The sequence below is a fragment of the Pyxicephalus adspersus genome, chromosome 6 (genome assembly GCF_032062135.1).
Source record: "Pyxicephalus adspersus chromosome 6, UCB_Pads_2.0, whole genome shotgun sequence".
Lineage (NCBI taxonomy): Eukaryota > Metazoa > Chordata > Amphibia > Anura > Pyxicephalidae > Pyxicephalus > Pyxicephalus adspersus.
Genome location: NC_092863.1, coordinates 67,227,436 through 67,254,812, shown reverse-complemented (window position 1 = coordinate 67,254,812; position 27,377 = coordinate 67,227,436). Strand labels below are relative to the sequence as shown.

The 27,377-nt window shown below is 36.0% G+C and overlaps 1 protein-coding gene and 1 long non-coding RNA gene across 4 annotated transcripts in view; one reads left to right on the top strand and one right to left on the bottom strand.

The window, feature by feature from the left end:
• FER (FER tyrosine kinase) overlaps positions 1-27,377 on the top strand; it is an 87,732-nt gene that overhangs the window by 39,972 nt on the left and 20,383 nt on the right. For 2 of the 3 annotated variants that reach the window (XM_072416105.1, XM_072416104.1), the window contains exons 12-13: positions 16,885-16,977; positions 20,488-21,968. In XM_072416105.1, coding sequence (XP_072272206.1) covers positions 16,885-16,977; positions 20,488-20,703 — 309 coding nt within the window. In that variant the 3' untranslated portion in view covers positions 20,704-21,968. Of the gene's footprint in view, positions 1-16,884; positions 16,978-20,487; positions 21,969-22,016; positions 22,142-27,377 lie in introns of those variants that run through there. The other variant, XM_072416106.1, reaches the window with a different exon arrangement.
• Positions 746-15,962, bottom strand: LOC140334035 (uncharacterized). The gene is made up of 4 exons (XR_011921467.1): positions 15,887-15,962; positions 6,852-6,980; positions 6,531-6,582; positions 746-1,312 (listed from the first exon to the last, which is right to left on the bottom strand). It is a non-coding gene; the product is annotated as an uncharacterized lncRNA (long non-coding RNA).

Genomic DNA, 27,377 nt, shown 5'->3' with positions numbered 1-27,377 from the left:
CTGATTTTAATTGCCAAACAGAAGAGATTCTTGTCTTGGTAGGATTCCTTGCCCATGGAACCAGCATTATTATACTTCCTAAAGTTGTCGGAGGCAATCCTGTAATTGCTGCCCCTGCTGTGATGTTCCTGCCCACCAACTGTAACTGCTGTTCTGCATTCTACAATTACAGCATAGGCAGTTCTGAGGTGCAGATTCTGCATTGAAGTTGCAGGAGAGACAGCTGAGGAAAGGTGAAAACTTTATCACACGCTTCCTATGTGATATGATATTATTAACATTTTAATATGTATCAACTTGTAGCTAAATGAAAAAAATCTTTTTTTATAAGATAGATGGGCTTTATTTTTCTCCATCAGTAAAGAAGGTATTTTATTCATTTATTAATTACATTATAGGCTGTTGAAATTACTGTTCCTCGACCTTGGGTTGGATTACTTAGCTTAGGTCAACTCTTGGAGCTTGTCTTGCAAATTGAGCAAACACAAAGGTAAATGTGCTGTTCCTTATATTTTTTGGCTACAATGGCAAAATCATACTTTCAGAATCCCTGTTTTATCAGGTGATAATGTTTTCGCCTTTTGCCACAGTTCATGTCACCTTTGTCGTTTATTGGTGTGATGCAGTGCTATGATATACAAAATATTCCAAGTTCACCTTTGGCATATAATGTGAAAGAATACATCTGATGTGTTCTAGCTTTTGATCAGCAGATTGCACCGGTAAGAGGAGCATGGCTCCTACCTGTTAACTGGTAACTGGATGATACCTACACTGGTGGTGTAACCTGCTGATCAGTTGAAGTATAACACAGAAAAAAATAATTCAAATCTAAGGGGTGTTGGGGATGTACTCTAATACAGTAGGAAAAAATTAGTTCCTGGCTTCCTGTAGTGGATTGACATTGCTGCCCTAAAAAATGTTTTGTTGTTTGTCCTGTTCAGTTTTGCCCTACTGAACTACAGAGCCCCCACGTTAAAGCAAACTGATCGGTTTAACTTTCTCTGAAAAGCATAGAAAATGTTGGTGCTAGAAGTCTGAATACATAAAAAATGAAGATGCTGAAATTTTATTTGCAGTCGTACATTTATACATTTAGAAGGTGCTATGTGTTTTGTAAGAATTGTTCTTTCCACAGGCCTATATAAGGTTAACTGTTCTTCTAGAATTGATTTAATGAAACGTTTTTTCTTTTTTTGTTTTTGATCTCATCGCCGCCTTTTCCGCAGCTTATACTCATTGACTTTCACAGCGTGTGCTTTCAGGCTTTAATCTTCTGCTTCTCAAGAATGTTGTGACCCATGTTCAAGGACTGTAAAAGAAAAAATAAGTCTATGTACCTTATCAAAATGGAAGTTAAATTGCTCCCCATGCCACTGAGAAGCATTTTGTTACCCACTAATAACACATTCTCTTTTAGACGCTTGGCCAAAATGTAAGCCAGTTCTAAACTATATTAGCTTTGTTTTTTCATCAAACAGGAAAATTTGGGAGAAGGTTAAGTAAAAATCACAAAATATGACTAGTGTACCTTTTACATTTAGCATTTATAGCTTTTAGGTTGCTTTTAGATTCATTATGTTTTAATTGATAACAAAATGTGTTGCTTTACTAAATAACTGCATTGTATATTATGTATTATCAGGGCTTTTAATGTTAAGGGTAGTTAGTGTTAGGGAGGAAAAACTGTTGCTGTCCCTATATTTTTGTTTTAACCATCATCTGCATTGCACCACTCAGCAGAAACCAAGCCTCCTTTATCAGGTAACATTTGATGCCACTTTAGGGCATATTGTCACATTAGCCAGAAATTCACTGTAGGTGAATGAGTGATTGTGAAAAAACACATACAGTGAATGTATAATAAATTACAAATGTACTACTTTATGATCATTGCCAGTTTGCGTATGAAGCCTTTGTTCTGACCTATAAGCATGTGGTTTCAGTAAACTTAATTCCCCTTATCACAGCAAAGAATAACTAGATCAGACCATAGCAGGAACAAGATCACAATTCTTTTGTAATTTTGGTGACAATATGAATTGGCTTTTAACCACCTGGCCGTTAAGCCCGAGCATGTTCGGGGTAAAAACTTTTGTAATTATGGTTAACCCCGAGTTTTTCTCACCAGGTGGTTAAATGTAAACAAATGTTATATTGCAATCCGATTGTCATACATTGTATGACAATCGGATTACAACTGAAAGCAAATACTTACCCAGTGTCCGCAGCTCCTCTTGCAGCAATAAAAGATTTGCTATTGCTGCTGGCATTTGCAGTGAGATGTGAAGCACAATGCAGAAATCCTGCATTGTGCTGTGCATCTCTCCGGAGATAAAAAAAAAAAAACAGTAACGCTTTTGGTACAGAAATCTAGACATCAGTGTAACGCTCAGGAGGTTAATATTATCATACATCTGTTATTATTTTTTACTATATGAATTAAAGTGGGATGTGAGGGTCTTGATACTATTAGCATTGTGGAAAGTAGTAAACAACTTATTAGATAATGTTTGATATTAGGGGCACATATATCTGTTGTTTTCTAAATTTGCCAAAAGATATGGATATGACTTAGTATGAATCGGGATTTTGCCATATGGATCTCATTGGGATGATACCCCTTCACGTTTTCCACACTTTTTCTATAGAAAAGGAAACCTTCTCTTAGTCATCACTGGAAAAAAAAGTTTTCAATACACTGGAATATAATTAACAATAAAGTCAGTGCATCCTAATTTTCCAATCAGTTTGATAAAGAACATGTTAGCTAACATTTATTAGTTTCTTATAAAACTCAAAGCCAACTTCCAGCATATTTGTGACAAACATTCTTGCAATACACATTTTCACATGGGGTGTATTGCCTTTTCCTCAACTAAATTGAGCTGTGGTAAAGTGCAGTGCCTGAACATAGGGTTTACCTCGTTGGTTATGTGTACTGAATCTCCTTAAACATGACCATAATATAACTAAACCCAGGCCAACCACTGTCCAACATCTGTGACGGGCGCTGCCATCTCTAAACTGAAAATTTTGTTGTGTTTAAATTTTTGATAAGGCATAAACAATTTCTGCAGCTAATGCCATTGCAGTAGTTTTTCCTAAATTTTGTTAAACATAAGAACACTTTGTTATATAGCTAGTTGGGATGGGAAAAAAAATTTGCAGCTGAACTCAATTTTTTATTGGTCACTGTGACAGATAACTATAGAACTAGACAAGCTAAATCATTAGTGAGAATTAGCAAAAAAAAAAAAGGTTCATGGATTTGTTAGAGCTTTGCTTCTTGGCTGGTATCCTGAAAAAAGTTAGAAAAAAATAATTACCGTATTTTTCGCTCCAAAGGACGCACTTTTTCCCCCCCAAAAGTGGGGGGAAAATATCTGTGCGTCTTATGGAGCAAATATTGTCGGCTGACTGCAATACCTTCAGCGGCCATCGGGTTGCAGAGGTTAGAAAAATCTCTTTACAGTCCTATATAAAACAGCACAATGATCTATTTTCTTAGACCACTCCATCCTCCTACATGAAATGAAAGCTCATATGCAATGGCAATTATAATGAACCAGTTTGCTTTGACAAATAGACATTGTAAAGAATTTAACAATGTGTCCACCTGATAGTTCAACCTTTCCTCACTTAAGTAGCACTCAATTAATTACTTTACACTTTCTTTTCTCAGATACATGTTATTTCAGGGTTCTGCTCCCCGCCTACCTTGCACTGAAATAATCCTACCCTTCGTATACCAGCAGCATGAGAGCTGTGACTGTCCGTGCTGCTGTCATTACCCCAATGTATAAACCTTCATATCTCCAACACTGATTGTTGTAGAAACTTGAAATTTTTAGGGTACACAGGGGACCCCGATAGCTGATAATAAACTTAATTTAAACCTATATAAACTTATAATTTCATGTTTATACATTGGGGATAATGACAGCAGCAGGGACATTGACACACCCCTCTGGTGTACGAGGGGTAGGATTTTTTCACAGTGCAATGCGAACTGCATACAGGAAGTGCGTCTTATAGTGCAAAAAAAATACGGTAGTTAATGGTTATATATAAAGATGTAAGAGACTGGATTTAAGTGTAGTACATGAATTGGATCTTATGAAGGCTTTTTAGGGCTAAAACCTTTAGTTAACCATATACCCTCCCATTCTGAATCTGCCTCACAGGTCATCCATATACAAACATGGTGTGTAATCTCTTCTTTTTAGCAAGGGAATGCTCTTGCAAAAATGAGTGCTGTTATCGCATCAAGATGACAACCAGTTCTTGCATGATCTACATTTATATGTAAGCATTTCGACCAATAAATAAAGTGTATACCCAGACATTTGTTTAGTTAAAAGTTAAATTTCACTGACCCTGTACAGATTTTGTCTCACTCTAATTGTTCTCTGTCTATAGGAAATAAAGTATATTTACCCCACCAGAACATAGACACCATGAAGTATAGGACAAAGAAAAATGGACTATCCAAAAGTTAAAAATATTGGTTTAAGCTGTACACCAAGAACATTACAAGAGATGCCTAAAATGTATGCTTTAGCTATGTTTAGGAAGACATTTGATACCCAAGACGACAAATTTTCCAGTTGAAAAGTTTTATTTTATTTTACTTTTCACTTATCTACACTGCTTTTGTGTGACTATAAACTATTTGTGTTCCTTTTTAAAGAGCTATTTTATCCGATGAAATACAGTTGTCCTAATAATGGATGTTGGGGCAGCTCCTCTATTATGGGAGCTGTTAAAAATTGACATGCTCAGTTATGTAGAAATAAGTCTGCAGGCCAGACCTTTTATTTCTCTGCAAGAGTAAATGTGTAAAACAAGATTGTTTGGTGCTCGTCATATCAATGAAAATTAAACCATTTATCTGTATAGGGATGGTTCTTTGGTGTATTAACCTCTCCAGTGGAGCAGGTGCACACAGTGCATTGCCATGCACGTTCCCTGCAGCACTCGGAGGATTAACATGAATTTATGAAGTGCACATGCCTGGGGACTGGATTGCATACAAGGGCTTGAACTGTACCCAGGAAGAATTATTGCACAGACTATACCAGCTACAAGAGGAAAACTTAGGGCTGCTATTAAAGCTAAAGTCCAACCAATATATGAATATATATTTTGTGTTTTTTTTTTTAGGAGAAGGTTTATGTTTTCTTTAAAAATAGGTTTTCGTTAAACCCTTGTTTTAAAGACCAAAGTTTAGGGAGCAAGAGACCGTCAATATTGCCATTTAGATCTGGGTTTAAAATCCACAATATGTAATGTAAAAAGGCTTTAACAACGCTTATCAAAAGCATCCCTGAACCTTTCTGTACTTTCCAAAAAAAAAAAAAAAAAATGAATGAATTGTAGTCCCTGCAGTGCTCAACCCAGAATTTTTTTAAAGCCGGGTGGGAAGAAATTGTAGGTGGGTGGCAGCCCCTTTATTGTGACCAAACTCTTTAGTAACCACCCAAAAACAGCCGGGTGGGTGCTGAAAAGTGGCGGGTGGTGGACCCAGCTAAAAGGGCCTGGGGAGAACCCTGCCCTGCAGTCCTTAGATTAGATTTTTATCTACTTTAATCTGGCTTCTTCTGTTTTGGGGTGACAGCACTTACTGTACTATTTATATATATATATATATATATATATAAGCATTTAGGTACACAATATTGTTCGATAGCACAGAAAGACTCAGACTGGCTAAAGCCATGTACAGAAGTCAAATAAATGTCAGAGGATTATTGCTGGAAATGATCTTTTGTAATTGTTTCAAGTTACAGATGAAAGAACGACCGTTGTCTGTCTGTTTGGTGGTTCATCAATCTGCCTTGGTGGATTAGCGAATAAGGTCAGAGGACCATTGTGCACATGTCAGATTTTAGTCCAAGACAAGCACAACCATTTGTCTTGGGCGACTATTATCTGACATGTGTACGTAGTTTTAATGATGGTAGACAAATTAGGTAATGTAGATCTGGATCATTACTATATATATTAACATTATTATTAATAATAAACAGGATTTATATAGCACCAACATATTACACAGCGCTGTACATTAAATAAGGATTTCAAATGACAGACTAATACAGACAGTGATACAGGAGGAGAGAACCCTGCCCTGCAGTCCTTAGATTAGATTTTTATCTACTTTAATCTGGCTTCTTCTGTTTTGGGGTGACAGCACTTACTGTACTATTTATATGGAAGAGGAATGTAACCACCCTTGGACAGAAACACCTATGGAGTTTTGGATGGATTTGTTGATTTTTTGGATTGGCTTAAAACTGTTTTGAAAGATCTAACAGTTAAACTTCAGCTAACATTTTTAATCTGTAATGCAACAGTTGTTCTTTTGGGATAAAGGTTTTAAAGCATTCCATTCCATGAGGGAGGTATAGGAGGGTACTTTCTTTGCAAAATTACAGCAAGTTAACTTTCGTTTTAAGAAGAAGGTTGTATAAATTTATATAAAAGAATTTTAATAGCAGATGTCCTTTAAATGTATAAAAGCTTACCAGTGTAAAATGTTTTTCTTAACCTTCTACTACTTTTACTGATCAGCTTGGCCTGGCAAAGGCAATTGAAAAAGAAAAAAAAAATTGTTAGCATACTGATGGTTAGCAGGTAAAAAAAAATATTTAACATTGAACAAAATAACTGCTGTGTTAATGTTACTGATCGTTTTTGTCATGGTATTTCTGCTTTTTCCATTGTCAAAGGCTGGCAGAGTAGGACTATGTTGATAAACAAACGGTGCATTGGTAGCATCAATAACAGGGCTGAAATCTAAATTGCAATTTTAAGTTTATTAATCACATTTATTAAAACACGCTTACCCTTCCTTAGGAGCCAACGACTCTTTGAATCCTACTAAAGCCTTTTCCTCACCCTGGTTCAGGTGACATCTTTGAAATTGAGCCAGCAGTGCCCAGTGGTCGGTTTTTTTTATGTGGCTGGAATCATGACTGAAAGAAACAAGAAATCTGAAACAAGTTATGAAAGCTGCACAGTATACAGGCCAGTACTCTACTCATACTTGTGTACACGTGTATGTGTGTATATATATATATATATATATATATATATATATATATATATATATAAGCATATATATATATAATATTGTTCGATAGCACAGAAAGACTCAGACTGGCTAAAGCCATGTACAGAAGTCAAATAAATGTCAGAGGATTATTGCTGGAAATGATCTTTTGGGGGGGGGGGATGATGGGTTCCAGGTTGAGTTTCAAACTTGAAAGGAGCGGTCAGACAGATATGAAGCAAACCAAGAGGGAGCAGAGTCACAGATACCAATGGAGCGCATGATTTGTATTAGAAGGGGGTAATCAACAGTGTCAAAAGCAGAGGAAAGATCAAGGAGAAAGAGCAGGGAAAAGTTGCCTTGAGACTTGGCTCTGATGAGGTCATTGGCCACTTTAGTAAGGGCTGTTTCAGTGGAGTGGGCATCTCTAAAACCAGACTATGGCCATGGTCTCTACACTACTCTAAATTATTTTATAACAATGTTTCCGCTTTTTTATATATATTTATATAAAACCGGAAACATTGTTATAAAATATTGAGTAATGTAGAAACAACAATGTCTGTATACATGGGTAAATGCTCCTCTAACCTTTGAAACAATGTATTTTAATATTTGCTTTGAGCTTTCAACATCAACAGTCAACAATAAATATTTTCTTATTAGTTATCCCTCTCTCCTCAGTAAATGAGGCTACATTTTTGCAGAGGAAATGGGTAGAGAATATGAGTAAGGAACCAAGAGTGAGTGATCCCGTGGGGTAGTCAGGTATTGAGAAGATAGGTTGCAGCTTCAAACAACTGGTTAGTAAAATTGTTTTCTGGGGTCTAATACCATATAAAGTAAACTGTTTCATGTTTTATCAACATTTCTTAATTTTTTCTCTTAGTAGTTAATCAGTTTGTGTTTTTTTTTCTTATTTAATACTGTTTTTTCACATGTGAAAAGGAGAGGACTGATAAATATATGCATACTGTATGTACCAGATTAGGATTCTGTAGAATATCTTTCCATTTTAGCATAGTTGGAAATATTTTGGTTGACTAGAGCAGTGATTTTCAACCACTGTACTGTTACAAACTAGTGTGCAGTGAGAGATCTTCAGATGTACCGTGGGAAATTATCCAATTACCATTGTCGAGTGTCTGTGCTGTAGTGACTGGCAGAGTAATGTAATACTCTTCCATGTCAGTGGTTGGCAGTAGGTAGCCTAATTGCCTTGTTTATTCTTAGAGACAAGAGAATTCACTACAAAGTGTAGATTTGTAACATTTTTGATTTGTGGTGTGCCACAGGATTTTTTCAATGTAAAAAATGTGCCGTGGTTCAAAAAAGGTTGAAAAACACTGAGTAAGCAGCGTTTTGAACAACAGTAAGTGCTGGATCCATTTAATCACCCCGTGCTGCTAGCCCACCATAGATCTAATTTATGGGCAACAATGAACATTGTATTCTCTTTTAAAGATTTGTATTTATTAGCATATGATTTGTCTTATTGTATTTTTTGTTGACAACCGCTGGCAAAGACACCTGTTAACAAACATTAGCAACTAATTAATTTACAAGTAATGGGTTTTATTATATGCTGGGTGTCTTGGCATATTCTCAACTCTATTAGTGCAGTGCTAATAATATTCACTTATTCATTTATAAATCCTAATACTTAATTTTTACAACAGCTTGTCTTTAATTAGGTGATGTTTCAATCTATAAAAAACAAATTATTTTATTGAAATGTTAAAATTGTGGTTAACTTTGTGAATGTTTTTAAAAAGGAACAAAGCTAAAAACACTTTACAATATAACATCATTTTTATTGTAGTAATCCTAATGGGGAAAAAGGGGATCCTGATTCATGCTGCTTATAAAAGTGTTTTTAATATTTTGTCATTCTAGTTTAATATATATATATAAAATCTTTTTTGCAGTGCTGTACTATATAAACATACCTAATACAAACTATCCAGGAGGGATAAGAGGATTTAATTTGTCATTTCTTTAGTCTGAGCACCTTATGTGTCTGCAGCAGGGCTGTGGAGTCAGTAGATAAATTCTGACTCCTCAGTTTCTGGTACCACTGACTCCTCTGTATTTACAGGGTTTCTCATTTTATCTTCACATTTTGCATTCAAACTTCACACTTTTGGAACCAAACTCCACAAAAAAATTTAGACCCCTTGTTTTTTTTTACTTTATATCATTTTAAAATTAAATATCTTTATTTCAGGGATTTATACCAAGTTTTAGGATTACAATATTATTTATCTTTTTATCTTCAAAGTTATTAGCTTTATATTTGGAACTGCACTTACCCTTATGACCAGAGAATTAGGTAAGGCAGAACATCAAAGAGTGGTAGACCGTTATCTGAATGGAAGTGATGCTTCCCAGATGGCATTGGTTTTGGGTTGTAGTCATACAACCATAACTAAAATTATTAAGACCTATGAATTTTGCAGTGGAGTGGAAATATTATCAAGAGGAGGTCTGAGAAATTCAAAGTTGGATGAAGCTCATAAGGAGGAGTTACATAGTAGGTTAGGTTAAAAAAAGACATAAGTCCATCAAGTTCAACCACTAGGGAAATAAACATATCCCAGATATAAAACCCTATAAGACATAGTTGGTCCAGAGGAAGGCAAAAAAACCCTGGTACAACTTGCTTCAACAGGGGAAAAAAATTCCTTCCTGATTCCATGAGGCAATCAGATGTTCCCTGGATCAACAGTTACTGTTATTTTTACGTTAAAGCCTTAATACCCAGTTATATTCTGTGCTTCTAGAAAAACATCCAGCTTTTTCCTAAAGCAATCTGTAGTAGTTGCTGAAACTACTTCCTGAGGGAGCCGATTCCACATTTTCACAGACCTTACAGTGAAGAATCCCCTCCTTATCTGGAGCCCTAAACTTCTTTTCCTCCAGACGCATTGAGTTTCCTCTTGTTCTTTGTAATGATCTCAAAGTGAATATTGGGGAAGAGAGTTCTCTATATGGACCATATATATATTTATACAGGGTGATCATATCCCCCATTAAACGTGTTTCTCAAGGGAGAATAGATTCAGTTCAGCTAATCTCTCCTCATAGCTGAGCTCCTCCATTCCTTTTAATAATTTAGTTGCCCTTCTATGCACTCTCTCCAATTTCCCAATGTCCTTTATGTGAACTGGTGACCAAAACTGGACTGCATATTCCAGATGTGGTCTGACCAATGCTTTGTACAGGGACAGGATTATGTCTCCATCTCTGCAGTCTATTCCTTTTTTAACACAAGAAAGTACTTTACTAGCTTTAGATATTGCAGCTTGGCATTGCATGCTGTTATTGTCTATGATCTATCAGAACCCCCAAATCCTTTTCCATTTCTGACTCCCACAATTGTATTCCCCCTAGACAGTATGAAGCATGCATGTTGTTAGCACCCAAGTGCATAATTTTAAATCTAAATTAAATGTCATTTGCCACTTGGCTGCCCAATCAAACAGTACATCCAGGTCTGCTTGTAGATTATAGACATCCTGTATGGATTTAATTCCATTACCATCCATCATTTATGAAGATGTTAAACAGTAAAGGTCCCAACACTGAACCCTGGGGTACACCACTAATAACCCTAGACCATTCAGAGTATGAACCATTAATTACAACTCTCTGGATGTGATCTTTAAGCCAGTTCTCTATCCATTTACAGATTGACTTTTCTAAACCTATCGATCCTAACTTGCATATTAACCGTCTGTGGGGTAAGGTGCCAAATGCTTTAGCAAAGTCCAAGTACACTATATCAACTGCTCTTCCACTGTCTACCTGTTTACTTACTTCCTCATAAAAGAGAGTAAATTTGTTTGACAAATGCTGTCTTGAAGCCATGCTGATTATGCAATGAATTTGCTCCCTTTTTGAAGATAGGAACCACATTGGCCTTACGCCAATCCATCGGTACCTTGCCAGTGACTAAAGAGTCTCTAAAAATTAGAAATTATGGTTTTGAAATAACTGAGCTCAGCTCTTTGAGGACACGTGGATGTAATCCATCAGGTCCTGGTGCTTTGTCAACCTTAATTTTTTCAAGCTGTTTCTCAGTCATTTCAATTCTGTGCCATTGTGACTCATTTAAGGCAGTGACATTGCTATTATGAATTTGGACTTGAGCTCTGCCATTTTCCTTTGTGTACACAAAGCTAAAAAAAAGTGTTCAGTAAATCTGCTTTGTCTTTATCCCCAGTTACCAACCTAGCGACGTCCTTTAAGGGGCCTACATGCTCAGATCCGAACTTTTTGCTATTATTATATTTGAAACATATTTTGGGGTTTGTTATTTGAGGACAATATTGTCTCCCAGTCCAAGTCACAGAGAGCCTCCCTTAATAAGGGAAAATTTGCTCTCTTAAAATGTTTTTATCTTTCATGTTTTTGCTTCCTGTTTACAGCTAACATTAAATGAAATCATTACTACCTGGGTCACTGCTACCCATATTCTCTTTAATATGCACATTTGTTATAAGCTCTGCATTGTTAGAAAGAACGAGGTCCAGCAGAGTATCATTTCTAGTTGGGGCTTCTATAAACTCTACCATAAAATTATCTTGTATTAAATTCACAAATTTCCTCCCTTTTGCTGTTCCTGTAATGCCATTACTCCAGTTAATGTCAGTGTGGTTGAAATCTCCCATGATTAAAACATTTTCACTTTTTGGTGCTTTTTCTATCTGTGCTAGTAGTTGATTTTCTATTTCTTCCTTAGCACTGGGGGGCCTATAGCAGACTCCAATCAATAATTGTGTGTTATTTAATTCCACCCATAATGCTTCAACCTCGTACCCAAGTTAATGTCCGAAGATTGCGGAATAACCCTCAAGGAAATGAAGCATCAATTGTTTGCCAAATTTTGAGTTAATGGCCCTGATTTATGAAAGCTCTCCAAGGCTGGAGAGAATACTCTTTAACCAGTGAAGCTGTGTGATCCAGCAAACCTGGAATGAAGTTCTTCAAAGTAATTTGCTACTTGCTAACAAATGTTTTGAATCCTGGACCAGATCCATTTGAGGTTTGCCGGACCACCAAGCTTTACTGATGAAAGTGTATCCTCTCCAGCCATGAAGAGCTTTCATAAATCAGGCCCAATGTATCTATTTCAACAATAGATAGATGCATTGATAAATTCCAATGGTCATTAAAAAGAACTTGTTTAATTTTTGCAAGGCACAATGATTCCCACTCTCTCAAGAAAGGCTTGGCTATGCTAACAAAATCCCTCAGCTCATTTCTAAGGAAAATGGAAAAAATAACGACTTTCTTGATGAAGTAGATTTGAACATCTCAATGAGAACCAAAAGGGGAAGATCCCCTAAATTGGGCAAAGAGCAGTGCATATTGTGGCTTGAGTGTGTTCCAGAAATTACTTAATTTGTTGTGTGAGGAATAAAAATAGGACCCCCTACTTTAGGTCACAAGCACAAGCATTTAATCAAGAAGCATTCCTCAGTTTTATTGATGAGGTTTTGAATGTTTTTAGTTAAGAATGTTTAAATGCCATCCTAATTATGGATAATGCCCCCTTTCATAAAACTAGTCAGGTAAAGAGCTTGGTTGAAAGTAAGGGACACCAACTCTTATTTCTACCACCATACTTTCCATTTCTTAATTCTGTTGAGAACATGTTCTCTAAATGGAAAGAAGTACTTAGAAGAAATAGGCTAAATAATTTGGGTGCTTTATTAGAAAGCATCAATAGTGTATTTTTAACACTGAGCGAGCAGTATTGCTCAAATAATTAAAAAAAAAATGTTTAGCTTTTTGCCTAAATACCTAAGAGGAGAAAGCAATAATGATTAATACATCGTTTAATTATTACATAAATTTATTTAATGTTTCTTGAGATAAACTTTTATGGAAAAAATATTGTGTTATATTTAATTTTATATTAAATGTATTGATTTATGAATAATTAAGGGGTTCTAAACTTTTTTGTGAAGTTTGAATGCAAAATATTTTTTTGACAAGGGTTTGAATGCAAAAGTGTGAAGATAAAATGAGAAACTCTGTAATATGCTAATGTATTTTCCAGGTTGATTGAAAGAGGGCAACATACATGCCATTTCACCCACAGAACTACTGGCTGGGAAGCTAACGCTCTACTGTATTGGCCAGTTTAAGCAAAAGACAAAAAATGAAAGCAATAAGGTTTTATTTATTGTTCTTATCAAGTGGCTATAAAGTAGTAGCAGAGCATGCATAAAAATCAGGAACAGGAACTTTTAGTTTAAAAATATGAACCACATGTAGTTTTAAAACAAAAGCAAAGCTTAACTACATGAGCAAAAACAAAAGCTGTAAAACCTAAAACAGTTTATATATTAAACTTGGATTATACTTTTAGAGTAGAATAGCTGTTAAATATAATGCAAAGCTAACTCAATGTAGAGTTGTTCTAAGAAACAGAATTTCTTCTGCCTAATCCCCTTTCATAAAAGCTCTTAAATCCGATTTGAATATTTTTAGAGCTGAAAATAGGTTTTCAACACTGATTTGGGTGGGTGGGTGACATAGCTGTTACTGTTCTAGCCACATCACTAAAAATCTCGGGATAAACAAGGATGGCTTCTTCTACAGTCAGTTTCAATAAACGTTCATACTTTTCTACTTCTTTTAATTCTTTAAAAAACTCCTGCTGGAATCCCTTTATTTGGACATTTTTTGGTTGTTTATCCTTCACGCATATGTGACGTCGCTTATTTGTTGAATGTTCCATTTTGTCCAAGTAGGAATCAAAGTCTAATTCTTCGTTTGAAGAGAGTGATCCCGAGTTACCAGTGCTTATAGCTTCATCCAGCGGTGGTGTTTCAGGTATTAATACCTTCATGCCAACTGCTACATCATAGAGGGACTTTTTTGCAGTATCAGTCTGGTCATCGCTCAACAAAATTCGGCTCAACATAAATAGCAGCTAACAAGATTTGATTATCCAGTAAGAGATTCTCTCTTTTCTTCATTGAAGATACAATGCCATCAGCTAATACCCTCCATTTTTGTTCAGGCAATATGTCAAGCTCTTCCATTTCAAGAAGAATTTACCAAGTGTTAAATCTTCAGATTGCATACTCTTGGTCACAGTAAAGGGGTTAAAAAGTAGATTTTCCAGTGCTTTTACTTGTGTCCACTGGCTTTCAGTTAGTAAAACAGTTTCATTGTCCAGTTCTCCAAGAAAGTCTTTCAGTTCAAGCGAACACTTTACCATCAAATAAGTGCTTCCCCAGCGCATATGTTGAATAGTAGTAGGCTTAGATGCTGTTTCAGCAATGTTATCTAAAATGTCACTATTCTCTTCGATTTTTACTTTCTCCAATACTTGCAGAACTGTCTTCCTTTAATATTTGTCTGTCACTTTCTTCATCTACTTTATTCATTTTCTCAGTTGTGCTCAACATATTAGAAGCATTATCTGTCGTAATACATAGAATGTGTTCCTTTTTAATTTCAAAGTCTTCTAGAACATCCTCCACTAACTTCTCAAGATAGTCACTGGTGTGATGTGCCTGAGTGTCTTTTACTTCCAAGGTTTGCGTTATTGTTTTATTATTTTCATCAACAAATCTAACATTATTAGCAAAATAATTGATTCATTGCATAAAAAGGCTGGCTGTGAAAGGAAGGATAGTGGTACACTATTCTTTACTACCATTTCAAAAATTTGTTTTTTTAATTTTTCTGGTTTCATTGTTATGGTAACTTTGTCAGATATAATGAATCTTCTTAGTTGTGTTTGGTCTCTAGTAGATTTCTGAACATTTTTAATCCCAGAAGTAGATGGAGTATTTTCTCAGATGGATACCTAGAGTAGATGGATATCTTTCTCATTCAACTTCAAACACTTAAGGATGAAAACACTGCAAGTGTCTTTTCAAATTTGATGCTCTTATAGGTGCATTTTTGTTAGACCCACCGAAACTGCAAATTTTGCATCTCTTTGTTTTTCACCACCATCTTCAGCCCTGTGCTAAACTTAGCCCTACCCTGTTTCCCCTATGATAAGGCACTGTCTTATATTTTTTGAAATGCCAAAATATGCCCTAGGTCTTATTTTCAGGGGGATGTCTTATTTTTCCATGAAGAAGACTACAGTACACATTTATTGTTGAAAATCACTCATGATCACTCATGTGCCATTCATTGTCCCCTTCTGATCACTCTGCCATTCTGTGCCATTCATTGTCCCCTTCTGATCACTCATGTGCCATTCATTGTCCCCTTCTGATCACTCATGTGCCATTCATTGTCCCCTTCTGTTCACTGACTCACTTTTTTACCGTACGGCCGGGTAACGGACTCCGTTAGGGCAGGGATCAGCAGCTTGCTTGTCCTTCCTGGCACGGAGTCGCGGGCACGTGCGCGTCCTTTGAAGTTACTTTCTGTTTTGCTCTGCACTGCAGCCAGCACCGAGGAGTCACACAGAGGCACACAGTTACTCACCGTACCACCCGAATGGGAGATTCTTTCAGGCGCAAGTATAGGGGGGTGTCTTATTTGCGGGGGGTGCTTTTGTTTTGGGCAAAATCGGGGGGGGGCTTATTTGATGGGGATGGCTTATCATCGGGGAAACACGGTAAGTTGTCCTATACAGAAAAACATGCACAAATATATATAATATACACACAAAACAGAGCCCTACAGTTTACTCAGAAACATACACACAATATGCACTATACATAATCATTCATACAGTCCTGCACCACACACAAAAATAGACCTGCAGTTTTATCCAAAAACATGCACACAGCCTTCTATCATAGTAAGCAGCCATGCAGTTTTAAAATAAACATGAATACTTACAGTTGAATCCAAAAAGCTGTTCCTCCAAGTTCTTCTAAGCTCTTTTAGTAGACAGAGGAAGTTGAGCAGACACTGCTTCCTTTATCATTGTTTGCTTGGGGGGGTGGGGATTGCACTTAATTAACTTCCTAGTATTAGGTGGTGTGCAAAATGATGTTAAAGTTCAGCCCTGGCTGGGAGCATATATGGAGAGTGCAGACAGGACACCTGAACACACATCAGGCCATAGCACTCACCTACACGTATATCATTACACTTGTTTATACTCAAATTAATTTGGTAAACACGTAAAAAAAAAAAAAAAAAAAAAATGAAAACACTTTTTTGTTATGTACATAATCCAGATTACAATAATGTGAATGTCAGATTGTATAATAGCTCAGCTGATCTTCACACTAGTAGACATACAACTATGCACTGGGCTTTATTCTTACATGAGAGAAGTACTTAATTATGACTAATGTTTGTGAAATAAGACATTTGAACTTACTTGATTTTTTAATTGAAATTTATCAGAAGCCAGTTGGCACATTTTTGTCGACTCCATGTACCCAAAATTGTCTCCAACTCCATAGCCCTGGTCTGCAGTCTCAGCCAGTTTTCTGTAATATTACAGATACATCAAGTTGTCTATGCATTTATTTTACAGTCCACTGAAAACACTGTTGTGTTCATTATCACACTTTCTGTAGATACATTGTTGGTTTTCCTTATTTATTTTCGGTGTCTTTGAAATACTCAGGGTCATAAAATCATAAGGTACAGCTCATGTGAGTTTTTGACATTATTCATGCTCATCTGGAAAACATAATTCTTGAATATATGTCCCAGTTAGATGCAGCTTGGTTGAGGGCTTCTGTTCAGGAACGGTAACTGTTGTTGTGTCTATGATAAAGTATTAGTAAAACAAAATTTATTTTTTATATATTTTCTAGTGATACATTACTTTAGGTGTAGTTTGTCAAAACAGTTTTTTTATTGAATTTTTTTTTTTTCAGGACAAAAAAGAAAGGGTATCCAAGTTTGATACATTGCGTCATTCAATAGCAGGCATAATACGATCGCCAAAGTCCATGCTGGGATCTTCATCGGTGAGTTATCATAATATCTCTTATCATGTAATATTACTGTACGGGCCTATCCCCATTCACTCGCAGGTTACCATCATCTTATTCCTCATTGTGAGCTTTGGCCATGAAATGGCCTTTCCGGAATTACATAGCTCCCGCACAGGCGTTCTTTTAGCCCTGGCAAGTGCAGGGAAAGTTGTAATATAATGGCAACCAAAGCTTTTTTTTTTTTTTTTTTTTTAAACTTTCCTAAAACAAGTTAAGGAGGACAATTGCATAAGGGACATTGCCTGTCACTTTCTAAAATTATGACCTGCCTGATCAATTTTTTGATCATTTTTTGAAGATAAATTTTTATTCCAATTAATATTTAAACCTAATAAGGTAAAATTAATCATACAACCATGATTATTTTTGTGATAATTGAGGATAATGTCCTCATCAGTGTGCTGTTGAGTCATATGACCAGTATTGAACATTTTATGGTACAGAAGTTGATAAAGTCTGTAGGCCCTCTAAGAATCTTCTTGAAGAGGCATTGTAACTAATGAATGTGCATGGTAAGGGTTTGGTCAAGATTTCCACTAAATGGAGGTCACAGCACACATACATGTTCTGCTGTATAGATTTTAGTCAGAAGCTGTATAGCTCCAGGTGGACTGCTGCATTGAAACTTTGGAGAGGTGGGGCTATAGGTAAATATAGCCAGTTTGGTAGGTGCTCACAGCATATCTAATAAGAATGGGACTGTGTGTCCTAAATGCTACTTCATTTCAGATTTGAGCCAATGCATAAAATTCCAGGGTTCTGGAATAATGTATATGAAATTGGTAGGACAGAATATGACTATTTCCTTTGATCCTGTGGTGTTTTATTTTCAGAATAAATTAAGGAAACCATAATTATCATCAATATTATCATTGCCTTGAAAGCAATTTTCACTTGGTGGCTAAAAATGGAGGTAGATATCTGATTCTGAACAGCTGTAATGTGGAACCTTTCTAAGTGAATCACTTTTGAATATTATAAGTTTTGTGGCAATTTGCATGAACAGTGCTAACGTTAGAGAAATATTAAATGTAATACTTGTGGTTATTTAGTGTGCCTTTGGATGTAATGGCTGCATTTATGTCTCTTTTACAACGCTAAATATATTTTTTGCCATTACCAGGAGTCACCAATACAGAAGGATATAACATACTTTATAAAAGTCTCTATGCAGTCCTGTAATAAATATTTGCAGCCTATGTCTTCTTTTTCTTCTAATCATTTATAGTGTTGGTTAAAGGGGGAGAGCTAGATCATTGTTTGGTTTGTTTTCATCTTATTTCATTGACCATCAAGCAACTTAGATTTTGTGGTATCAATATAATTGATTTCAGATTACATTGTACAATATTAATACACAGCCTAGGGATGTTTCCCCTGGTAGTTGGTTATTCCATGCGTTCCTCAGTTATCAGTATGCAGCTGACCATACACTATGCAAATGATATAAAACAAAATTCTTGTGTCTGCATGAGATGGACCTGGATGAAATAGAAATTGCTCAGAGGAAGGCTTATATGTTTTTATTCTGTTTATTTACTTTTCCCAGCCCCTCTACACAGTACTTTTTAATGTTCAAAAAGCAAAGCTTCTCTTTTTGTAGTTAAAATGGAACCCGTTGGCTGTTTTTCAGCTGCAGTGAATGAGAGGTGCACAGTGTGAAGTCGGCAATTAAAAATAAAACAGTGAGACGAAAAGTGATAAGAAAAGTTATGGCCGTGATATGTCTTTCTGAGTAATAAACAGCTTGCAATAGCTACAGGCTGGGGAAGTAGGATGATTCTTTCAAAAAAGTCTCCATGAATACAGCCTTGAGATGAAAATATAGGTTTTCCTAGTTTCATTTATGATATTAAGAGAAGTGGCTCATTTTACTGTAGTAAAATATGCTGCAGTCCTTTTTCCTCGGAAGAAGAGCTATACTTGTGTGGTTACTTAACACATAACTGCACTTTCGACTATTTCAGTTTACTTGTCCTATTGTTAGCTTTGTCTAGAAGATCCTTATCATTTGCACTGCAACTGCACTGCATTATTGGGGCCTATGCCATGCTGGTTATATACACACAAGGATGTAATACACATAAAGGTGGGGCAAGCAGTGTTTCCAAGAGAATGATAGGAAGAACTGGCTTGGCTTCCCATTGGTGGAGGAAAAAGGGAAAAAATGCCTATAACAAACCGCCCAACATTTGTTAATATGGAACATCAGGAAACTTGAAAAGGGTTAGAGATTGTGTGTGTGTTTTTTAGAGGAACAGTGTATTTATAAGACAAATGTGCCCATGGCTGCTGCTTCCAGTATTGCCTTCCAAAATTAGAACTAGAAAGAGGAACACACCTGTAGGATGTCCTCTCTAAAAACCTTGTTACATGCATGGCCTCAAGACTTTTCTAGACCTGCCCTGACATACTGGAATGGTTTTCCACTTCCGATTTGACTTACTCCTACTTTCTGCTGACTTAAAAGAGCAGAACCCATGTTTCTCAAACTTGCCAACCCCTTTTCTTCTGTCTCTTAAAACCACTACTCACCCACCAGTCCATATCCCTCCTCCTATTGTACACTGCTTCCCTACCTGTAAGATTGTAAGCTCTTGCGGGCAGGGTCCTCCTCTTCTCTTGTGTCACTGTCTGTATCTGTCTGTCATTTGCAACCCATATTTAAGGTGCAGTGCTGCATAGTTGTTGGCGCTACATAAATACTGTTTATTAATAACAATAATAAATGAATTGCAAAAATTTGCTGCACATTTCTCTCACCTAACCCTAAACTAAACAATGATCACTTAAAAAACAAAAACAATTCTTCAAAACCAAATGATTTTCTGAACAATTGAATGTAAACCAACATCTTGTCTTAGTATACTTAAAAGGTGCTGTTATGCAAATTGAGGTCATTTTCCATTGCAGCTTGATGTTACGCTAATAAATTAGGCAATTTTTTTCTTGCGTACCTCACAACGTACTATCAAAAAGCGAATAAACCTCCCCCAGAGTAAAGCTTGGTATAGAGTGAAAGTGTGATAACTTCTCAGAGTTATCATATCATGAAAATTTTAAGCAGTTACAACCCAAGCTGCAGGTTGAAAAACAAACACAAGACTTTGTATGCTTCTTTCATGTTTTGTGAAGTAGCCTAAAAATATCTTGTTGTATTACAGGAACCATAGGCCAAGTTTTCTTTTGGCCCCATTACACTTCATAGCCTGTAGGAGCCAAGTAGTGAGGGGCAAAACGAATGTTGATCTGCTAGAAAGAAGCTTGTTTGTTGTTTTCTGAAATACAAAACAGGTTGAACCCACCATAAAAGAGTTATTGAGGGCGCTCATTGCTGCCCTAAAAAAGCCATGGACTTGTACTTATTTTAGAGATTTATTGTTAAAGAAAAATAAGAAATTTCAAGCACACTTGTGTAATAAGAGTCTACAAAAGTAATTTAAAACCAAATTAAATTTAATGGAAATTTTTTTCTCTTTTCAGTTATTTGATGTTATTTCAACCAGCGAAAAGCCTTTGTCAGAACAGGATTGGTATCATGGTGCAATTCCTAGAGTTGAAGCACAAGAGCTGTTAAAGCAACAAGGAGACTTCTTGGTGCGGGAGAGCCATGGGAAACCCGGTGAATATGTCCTTTCTGTGTTTTCAGATTCACAGAGGCGGCATTTTATCATTCAGTTTGCTGATGTACGTCTGTGAATATCTTTATATATTTTTATTAAAAAAAAATGTTAATTTAAAGGGGTTATTGTTTAATCTACGTGTTTTTAAGCATTTTTGTTGTCAAATCTATGAATCGCATTGCTATGTCAATTCACATATGGAACTGCTGGAGCTTGTGTGATAGATAACATGCACATCCCCACTGCTGCATGGTAACTTCATACCTTTTTTATTTTTTTTTTTGTGATGCAATGCCTTTCATTTTAAATGGCACACTATTGGCAAAATTGTATTGTATTGTATGAATTGTATAGGTTACACACTATATTGTATTGTGTTTTCAAAAATAGGGTAGTTTTGGACTCATATTTGGATGGGATGATTTTTGAACTGATGTGGAATGTTGGGCAGCCCGTTTAAATGCTGTCCTAACACATCACATGGCAACATAAACATCTTAAAGCAATGCATTTATCTGAATGAGTCATTCTAAATAACCTCCTGACTTGAAATTGTACTTGTGTTGTTATTGTGTTATGAACCAATCATTTGTGTGGCTAACTGTAAGGGTTTATCGAGGGTTATATTTCTTTATTATCTGTTTACTGTTTCATAAGATAATTGCCCAAAAATCTGTGATGTTTCTGGTCATAGTCAATGGGGACATGGCTTTGAAAACCTACATTAAACAGATTACTCTAGTTCTGTAAATGTATAACAAAGGTCTCTCAAGTTGTTTATCTTTTAGATGTCATACTTTGCACATTTTCTGTATTTAACTTTTTGTACTTTTTGTAACTTTTAAAACGTACCAAGGGTGCTTTTAAAAACGCAGGGTTAACACAGGTAATTAATTTCAATGGGGGTGTTTTCCTGCATTTTCCTGCATTTATAAGTGCTTGAAACTTAAACACGGGGGATGTTTTCCAGCAGTTTAAATGAAAGCTTTAAAACGCTAGTAAAAGTGCATAAAAATGCAGTAGGAACATTTACATGCGTTTTTTAAACAGTCCGTTTAGACCCAGCCCTATTGTCTTTGTCTTATGCTAACCCATAAGTTTTACTGTTAGAAACTTGATAACAAAAACTTCTGGGACATTTAGAAATGCCTGTAAAATAGTTTTGGCCTAGTCGGGTAGGTTCCGGGTGATAAAGAATTCATATCCGCTCCAGGTAATTAGCATTGCTTGGCTATAGGCAGTTAAACAAAGATTTTTTGAATGGAGAGAATCATGGTTTATATACAAAACAAAATATGATCTTGGTTTTAAACAATATTTTCACTGTCATTCCTGCAGAACGTAACTTTTTTTTTTTTTTTTTTTATTTTTTTACGCCCCTTTTTCAATACAATTATTTTAGGTTTGAAGGCACTGGATTTCCAACTATCCCACAGCTTATAGAACATCATTATACAACAAAGCAAGTTATAACTAAAAAATCTGGAGTAGTTCTTTTGAATCCTGTTGTAAAGGTATGTAAACATAAAACTATGCTCTACATAACATTTTATGTATATGACAATTGATTACTGATAACAAAAACAAAAATGGAAAAAAAAACAATAGATTTCACCTTATCTAACCTTAGGTGTGGTTGCTGTGATGTTTCACTTTTTTTTAATTCTGAGAGGATCCAGAAGTATAAACAACGTTATCCTATTTCCTAATATTCCCACCATGCCTCAATGAAAGTAAATAAATGCAGATTGGGAACATGAACTGTGTTATCTGCAGAGTTACCTGCAGGGTTCGCAACCTTTCTTTTATCTTTTCCTTCAGCTGTCTTGATTAACCTGCCCGTATGATGCAGTTCATTCATCCCTGGTAAATGCAAGGGAAACCAGGATTGCGGGTTTTCTGTGAGTGCGCAGCTCAGCCTTCTCACAATTTCCTGGCGCAATTAGGTAAGTCGGGTTGTTGCAAAAAGGGACATCACCTGTCCCTTTCTGTAGTAACCACCTGCCTGATCTTTAAAAAAATTTAATGCATCAAGCTGTAAATAAGTGTTGTGCTATATATTTGCAGCTTTTTATTTGGGATCCAGGCCCAGAGTGCCTCAGAAAGAATGGGTGGTCCCGGCCAGAAAATAAAAATGTCTCTGGTGCACCAGGTCATAGAAAAAAGGCATATGTCTTTGAATCAGGGGTTGTTGCAGCCCGAGGCCAGGTGGCTCAGACATAGAGGCTGTGTACTGGGATAGCCCAGGTGGTCTCCCAAAGTTGAGGTTTGTGGGACCGATAGAGAGCCAGGAGGCTGAATTTTGTGTTTGTTTTTCATGTTTTGATAGCACTGATCTTTTGCGAGGGAGAACCCCGAAAGTTCCTTTCTGTGGATGTAATTTTTTTGCAAACGAAAGTGGGCAGAGCACCCTGAAATTGAAGATAGTTCTCTGCAACTAGTGCATTTGATGCCCATCTCATACAACATAAAACTTGCATATAACATGTAAAAATAGGGAGTCTAATGTATATAATATACAGTTTACTGTTTTAAAGACATTTTCTTTGTATAGTCTGCAAATATATTAATTCAGTGGTCTGCTATTTGCGTATACGGACCCTGCTACACAGAAGTGGCTCTTTCTGTTAGGCTGATAGCTTTATAATTGCGAAAGTTTTCTTTTTGTCAAAAAACAGATCTCAGCTAGTGCCCCAAAATACCAAATACAATAGCAATTTTTTTAGAAGGTTAAGGATTTAAAAAATACAGGCATTAAATTTTTTTTAATTAAACTGTTTGACATGCTGAAATAAAAATGAATGGTTCCACCTCCCTAAGACCCCCATCCTTACCTTCTGATCACATTGCTGACTTACTTGGAAAGAATATTCTCTCTACTCATCTGTAAATCTTCATGTGATCTTTACAACCCTGCTAACCTAATCTTTCATGAAACAAAACAACCTGTAAGCAGTAGAGCAGTGTCCAAGTATTGCAGTGAAAGTTTAATTACTGCTTTGTGAAGTGGCTTACTACTTACTTACTACTAGATCAAATGAAGAATTACCGTTGAGTGTTTCGGAAGGCTTTGTAATAGCCCACATTTTGGTTTTACTGGTACAGAGAGATGCAATTTGACATTTCACCCTCAGAAAAAAAACAGTAGATATATGTAGCTTGCATTTTCTCAAGAATAAAATTTAACAAACATAAATATTCTATTGCAGAATCTTCATGGAAAAATGCTTTAGGCAATTTTGTCAAGGCCTTATATTTAACTAATAAAACCTCCTCTGGTGATAGTATCAAACTGCCTGTGATCCATTGGACAGTTTTCACTACCATTACTGCAGACACAAAAGCCTTTTCAATATATGGTATTCTAGAGGATTGTCATTGTCCCTTGAATTATTTGCTCTTCTCTGCTCTGCTGACTCCCTTTTTTGCTGAGACAGTATAAGTGGAAACCCAGATGGAAATAAACACCTAGCAAGGGACCTAAGGCTTTTCCAGTTTATCAAAAACAAAAAATTACTTTAACTTACTGGCAAACTAAAATGTTTTTAGTCCTATCCCCTTAGGCAGGCTCCACTAAACTCTCTAAAAAGATTGTATCCAGAAGAAAACAAGCATTTCTTCTTTTCCTTTGCCCCACCAGGCAAATGTTTCCTGGCATATAGTGTATATATTCCTAAAATGAAATGAGGAATTGTAAACCGAAAAGCCTTGCTGCTAATACCTTACTGCACTGCAGGGTTTTAGATGAGCAACTTTTTCTTTGTATGCTGTGTTCCTGCCTTTATACTATAAATGATAAATGGCTTTATAATTGCCGTGATTTCTGCAGAATGATCATTCCATTAAGAGCTTTGGGAGAAAAGCAATAAAGTGCATTAGACAGAATGTATTTTCCATATTTTGCCTTGTGTTCTAAAGACAACAGATGCAATAATGAAATCCAATTTTGCAGTTCTATTTAGGTTTTGATGAGTAAAGAAAAATGACAGTTCTTTCACAAAGGCAGGTACATCACATTGTAACTGCTTCTCAATTTTTATAACCCACCACCACAGATCATAAGTCGGCATTTCATTTTTGCATGATAAAAACAGGTAAAGGTAAATTAAATGTTTTGAGTTTCAGCAGATATTTAAATAGAAGCATTCATGTTTGTTAATAAAAGATAAATAAATAAATCATTTCTAAAAAAACAGGACTCACTTTTTCCAGAAATTACCATAATAAAACTTTTTAATGTCAGAAAACACTGTCACAACGTCCCATATTGCCAGAACAAAAATTTCATGTCATCAGACATCTGCATCATAAAATTGAAGATGTCAGTTGTCACATTGTCACAACACTTCTCTTTGTCAGCATGCATGGTTAGGGTACACACACATCTTTACCATAAAAAGTTTAGCAGGGAATTGCAATTATGTCTTAAGCATTAATAAGTGTGGTGTGACATGAAACATTAGTGCCTATTAGCCATGAAGAAGGTTGATTTGTTTGTGTCTAGAAAGGGATGTAGCTCGCTTGGTTTGAGGCAGAAAAGAAAAGAAATGAGGTGAGGGGGGTTGGCTCATAAGTTTCTACTTTAAAGATATGGGAGGTTGATACTTAAAAGGTGGGGGGGGGGGGGGGGGGGCATGGGTTGGAGGTTTTGGGTGAAGATTGGGTGAAACTTAGACATTATCTGTTGGTTTTAGGTTTTCATAGTTCCTAACAAACAAAATAATGAGGTTTTCCATGTTTTGATTTTTTACTTTCAAGTTTCTGCCTCTACTTGCAATATAGATCATTCTCTGTATAAGTCTTATTTTTGCCTTTAATAAAAGATGAAGGATCAATATTGGGAGATGATGATAGCTGTGATTTTTTTCATCTATATTTAAGTAGGTGTGTAGAGAAGGACTGAACAAATGAATACAGAGTTGAAATGCCAATCAGTCCAATCTTTGAACCACCTGAAGGTAAACCTGTAACGAAAATAAAGTGTCAGTTCTAAAAATTTTTTGTATTTAATTAGGAAAATTTTTAGTAAAGCATTTAAGCTCATATTTACTCCTTGCAGCCTCCAAATATGTTTTTGAAAGGCTCCACAATGCGCCTATATAGTAATATAAAAAATGTACCACAGTTCATGGGTGTTTGTTCCTGCTTAGCAAGATGTGACAAATGACAGGCCAAATTCATTACAGTTGTCTTTTAAAATGATTAGAAATGAATGGACAAGGTAAAGAATCAGTAGACTATATCTGTAAAAGGCAATATTACAACAAAGATATGTGATCTTTTTAAATATACGATACTATTCGTTATAAAAAAAATGGGAATGCTGTGCCTGCAATTCAAAGCCTTTTTTTTTGAGCACAGTCTGTAATGTAAAAACCCCATTTTACTGTTTAAGTATAGAAGTATTTTACATTCTAAGTAAAATTAGGAATAAATAGACAAGCATCATGACAAAACTACAGTGTATACATGATGTGACATCTGGATAGTCACAGAGAGTTGATTGTTTGAATATTCATTAGGCATCCTCACAGTGAGTGAGTGCGTATATGTAGCATAGTCATTAATCAAATACCAAAGCTCTTCTAAATGGTGAGTCTGAATCCCCAAAGCAGTAGTCCTCAGATAACAATACCCTGTATTAACTAAGAAAATACATAGATCAAATAAGTATATCAATATTCATCTACTTTTGAGAACTCTGATTGTTTTCTGACAACATTTTCTGTTGATTTAACTTTTTTTTTTTTTTAATATATGAACAGCAGTACATTAATTATAGCTACTCACATGCCATATCTAGCAGTTTCTGATGTTATCCATTTTATTTTAAACATTTTCTCAGAAGTGATCTTTAACCAGAAGTACATACAGTTAGGTCCATAAATATTTTGACAGAGACAACTTTTTTTCTAATTTTGGTTCTGTACATTACCACACCTAATTTTAAATGAAACAACTCAGATGCAGTTGAACTGCAGACTTTCAGCTTTAATTCAATGGGTTGAACAAAAAGATTGCATACAAATGTGAGAAACTAAAGCCTTTTTTACCAATTACTTCATTTCAGGGGCTGAAAAGTAATTGGACAAATTAAAAAGCTGAAAATAAAATGTTCATTTCTAATTCTTGGTTGAAAACCCTTTGCTGGCATTGACAGTCTGTAGTTTTGAACTCACGGACATCACCAGATGCTGGGTTTCCTCCTTTTTAATGCTCTGCCAGGCCTTTACTGCAGCGGCTTTCAGTTGCTGTTTGTGGGCGTTGTGTCCGATGTTTAGTCTTCAACAAGTGAAATGCTTGCTCAATTGGGTTCAGATCAGGTAACTGACTTGGCCTTTCAAGAATATTCCACTTCTTTGCTTTATTAAACTCCTGGGTTGCTTTGGCTGTATGTTTGGGGTCATTGTCCATCTGTATTATCAAACGCCTCCCAATCAATTTGACTGCATTTAGCTGGATTTGAGCAGACAGTATGTCTCTGAACACCTCAGAATTCATTTGGGTGCTTCTGTCCTGTGTCACATCATGGATGTGTTTATCCAGTGTGTCCCAGTGCCACTGGCAGCCATGCACGCCCAAGCCATCACACTGCCTCCGCCATGTTTTACAGATGATGTGGTATACTTTGGATCATGAGCTGTTCCACGCCTTCTCCATACTTTTTTCTTGGCATCATTCTGGTAAAGGTTGATCTTGGTTTTGTCTAACCAAAGAATGTTTTTCCAGAACCCTTGAGGCTTATGAGTG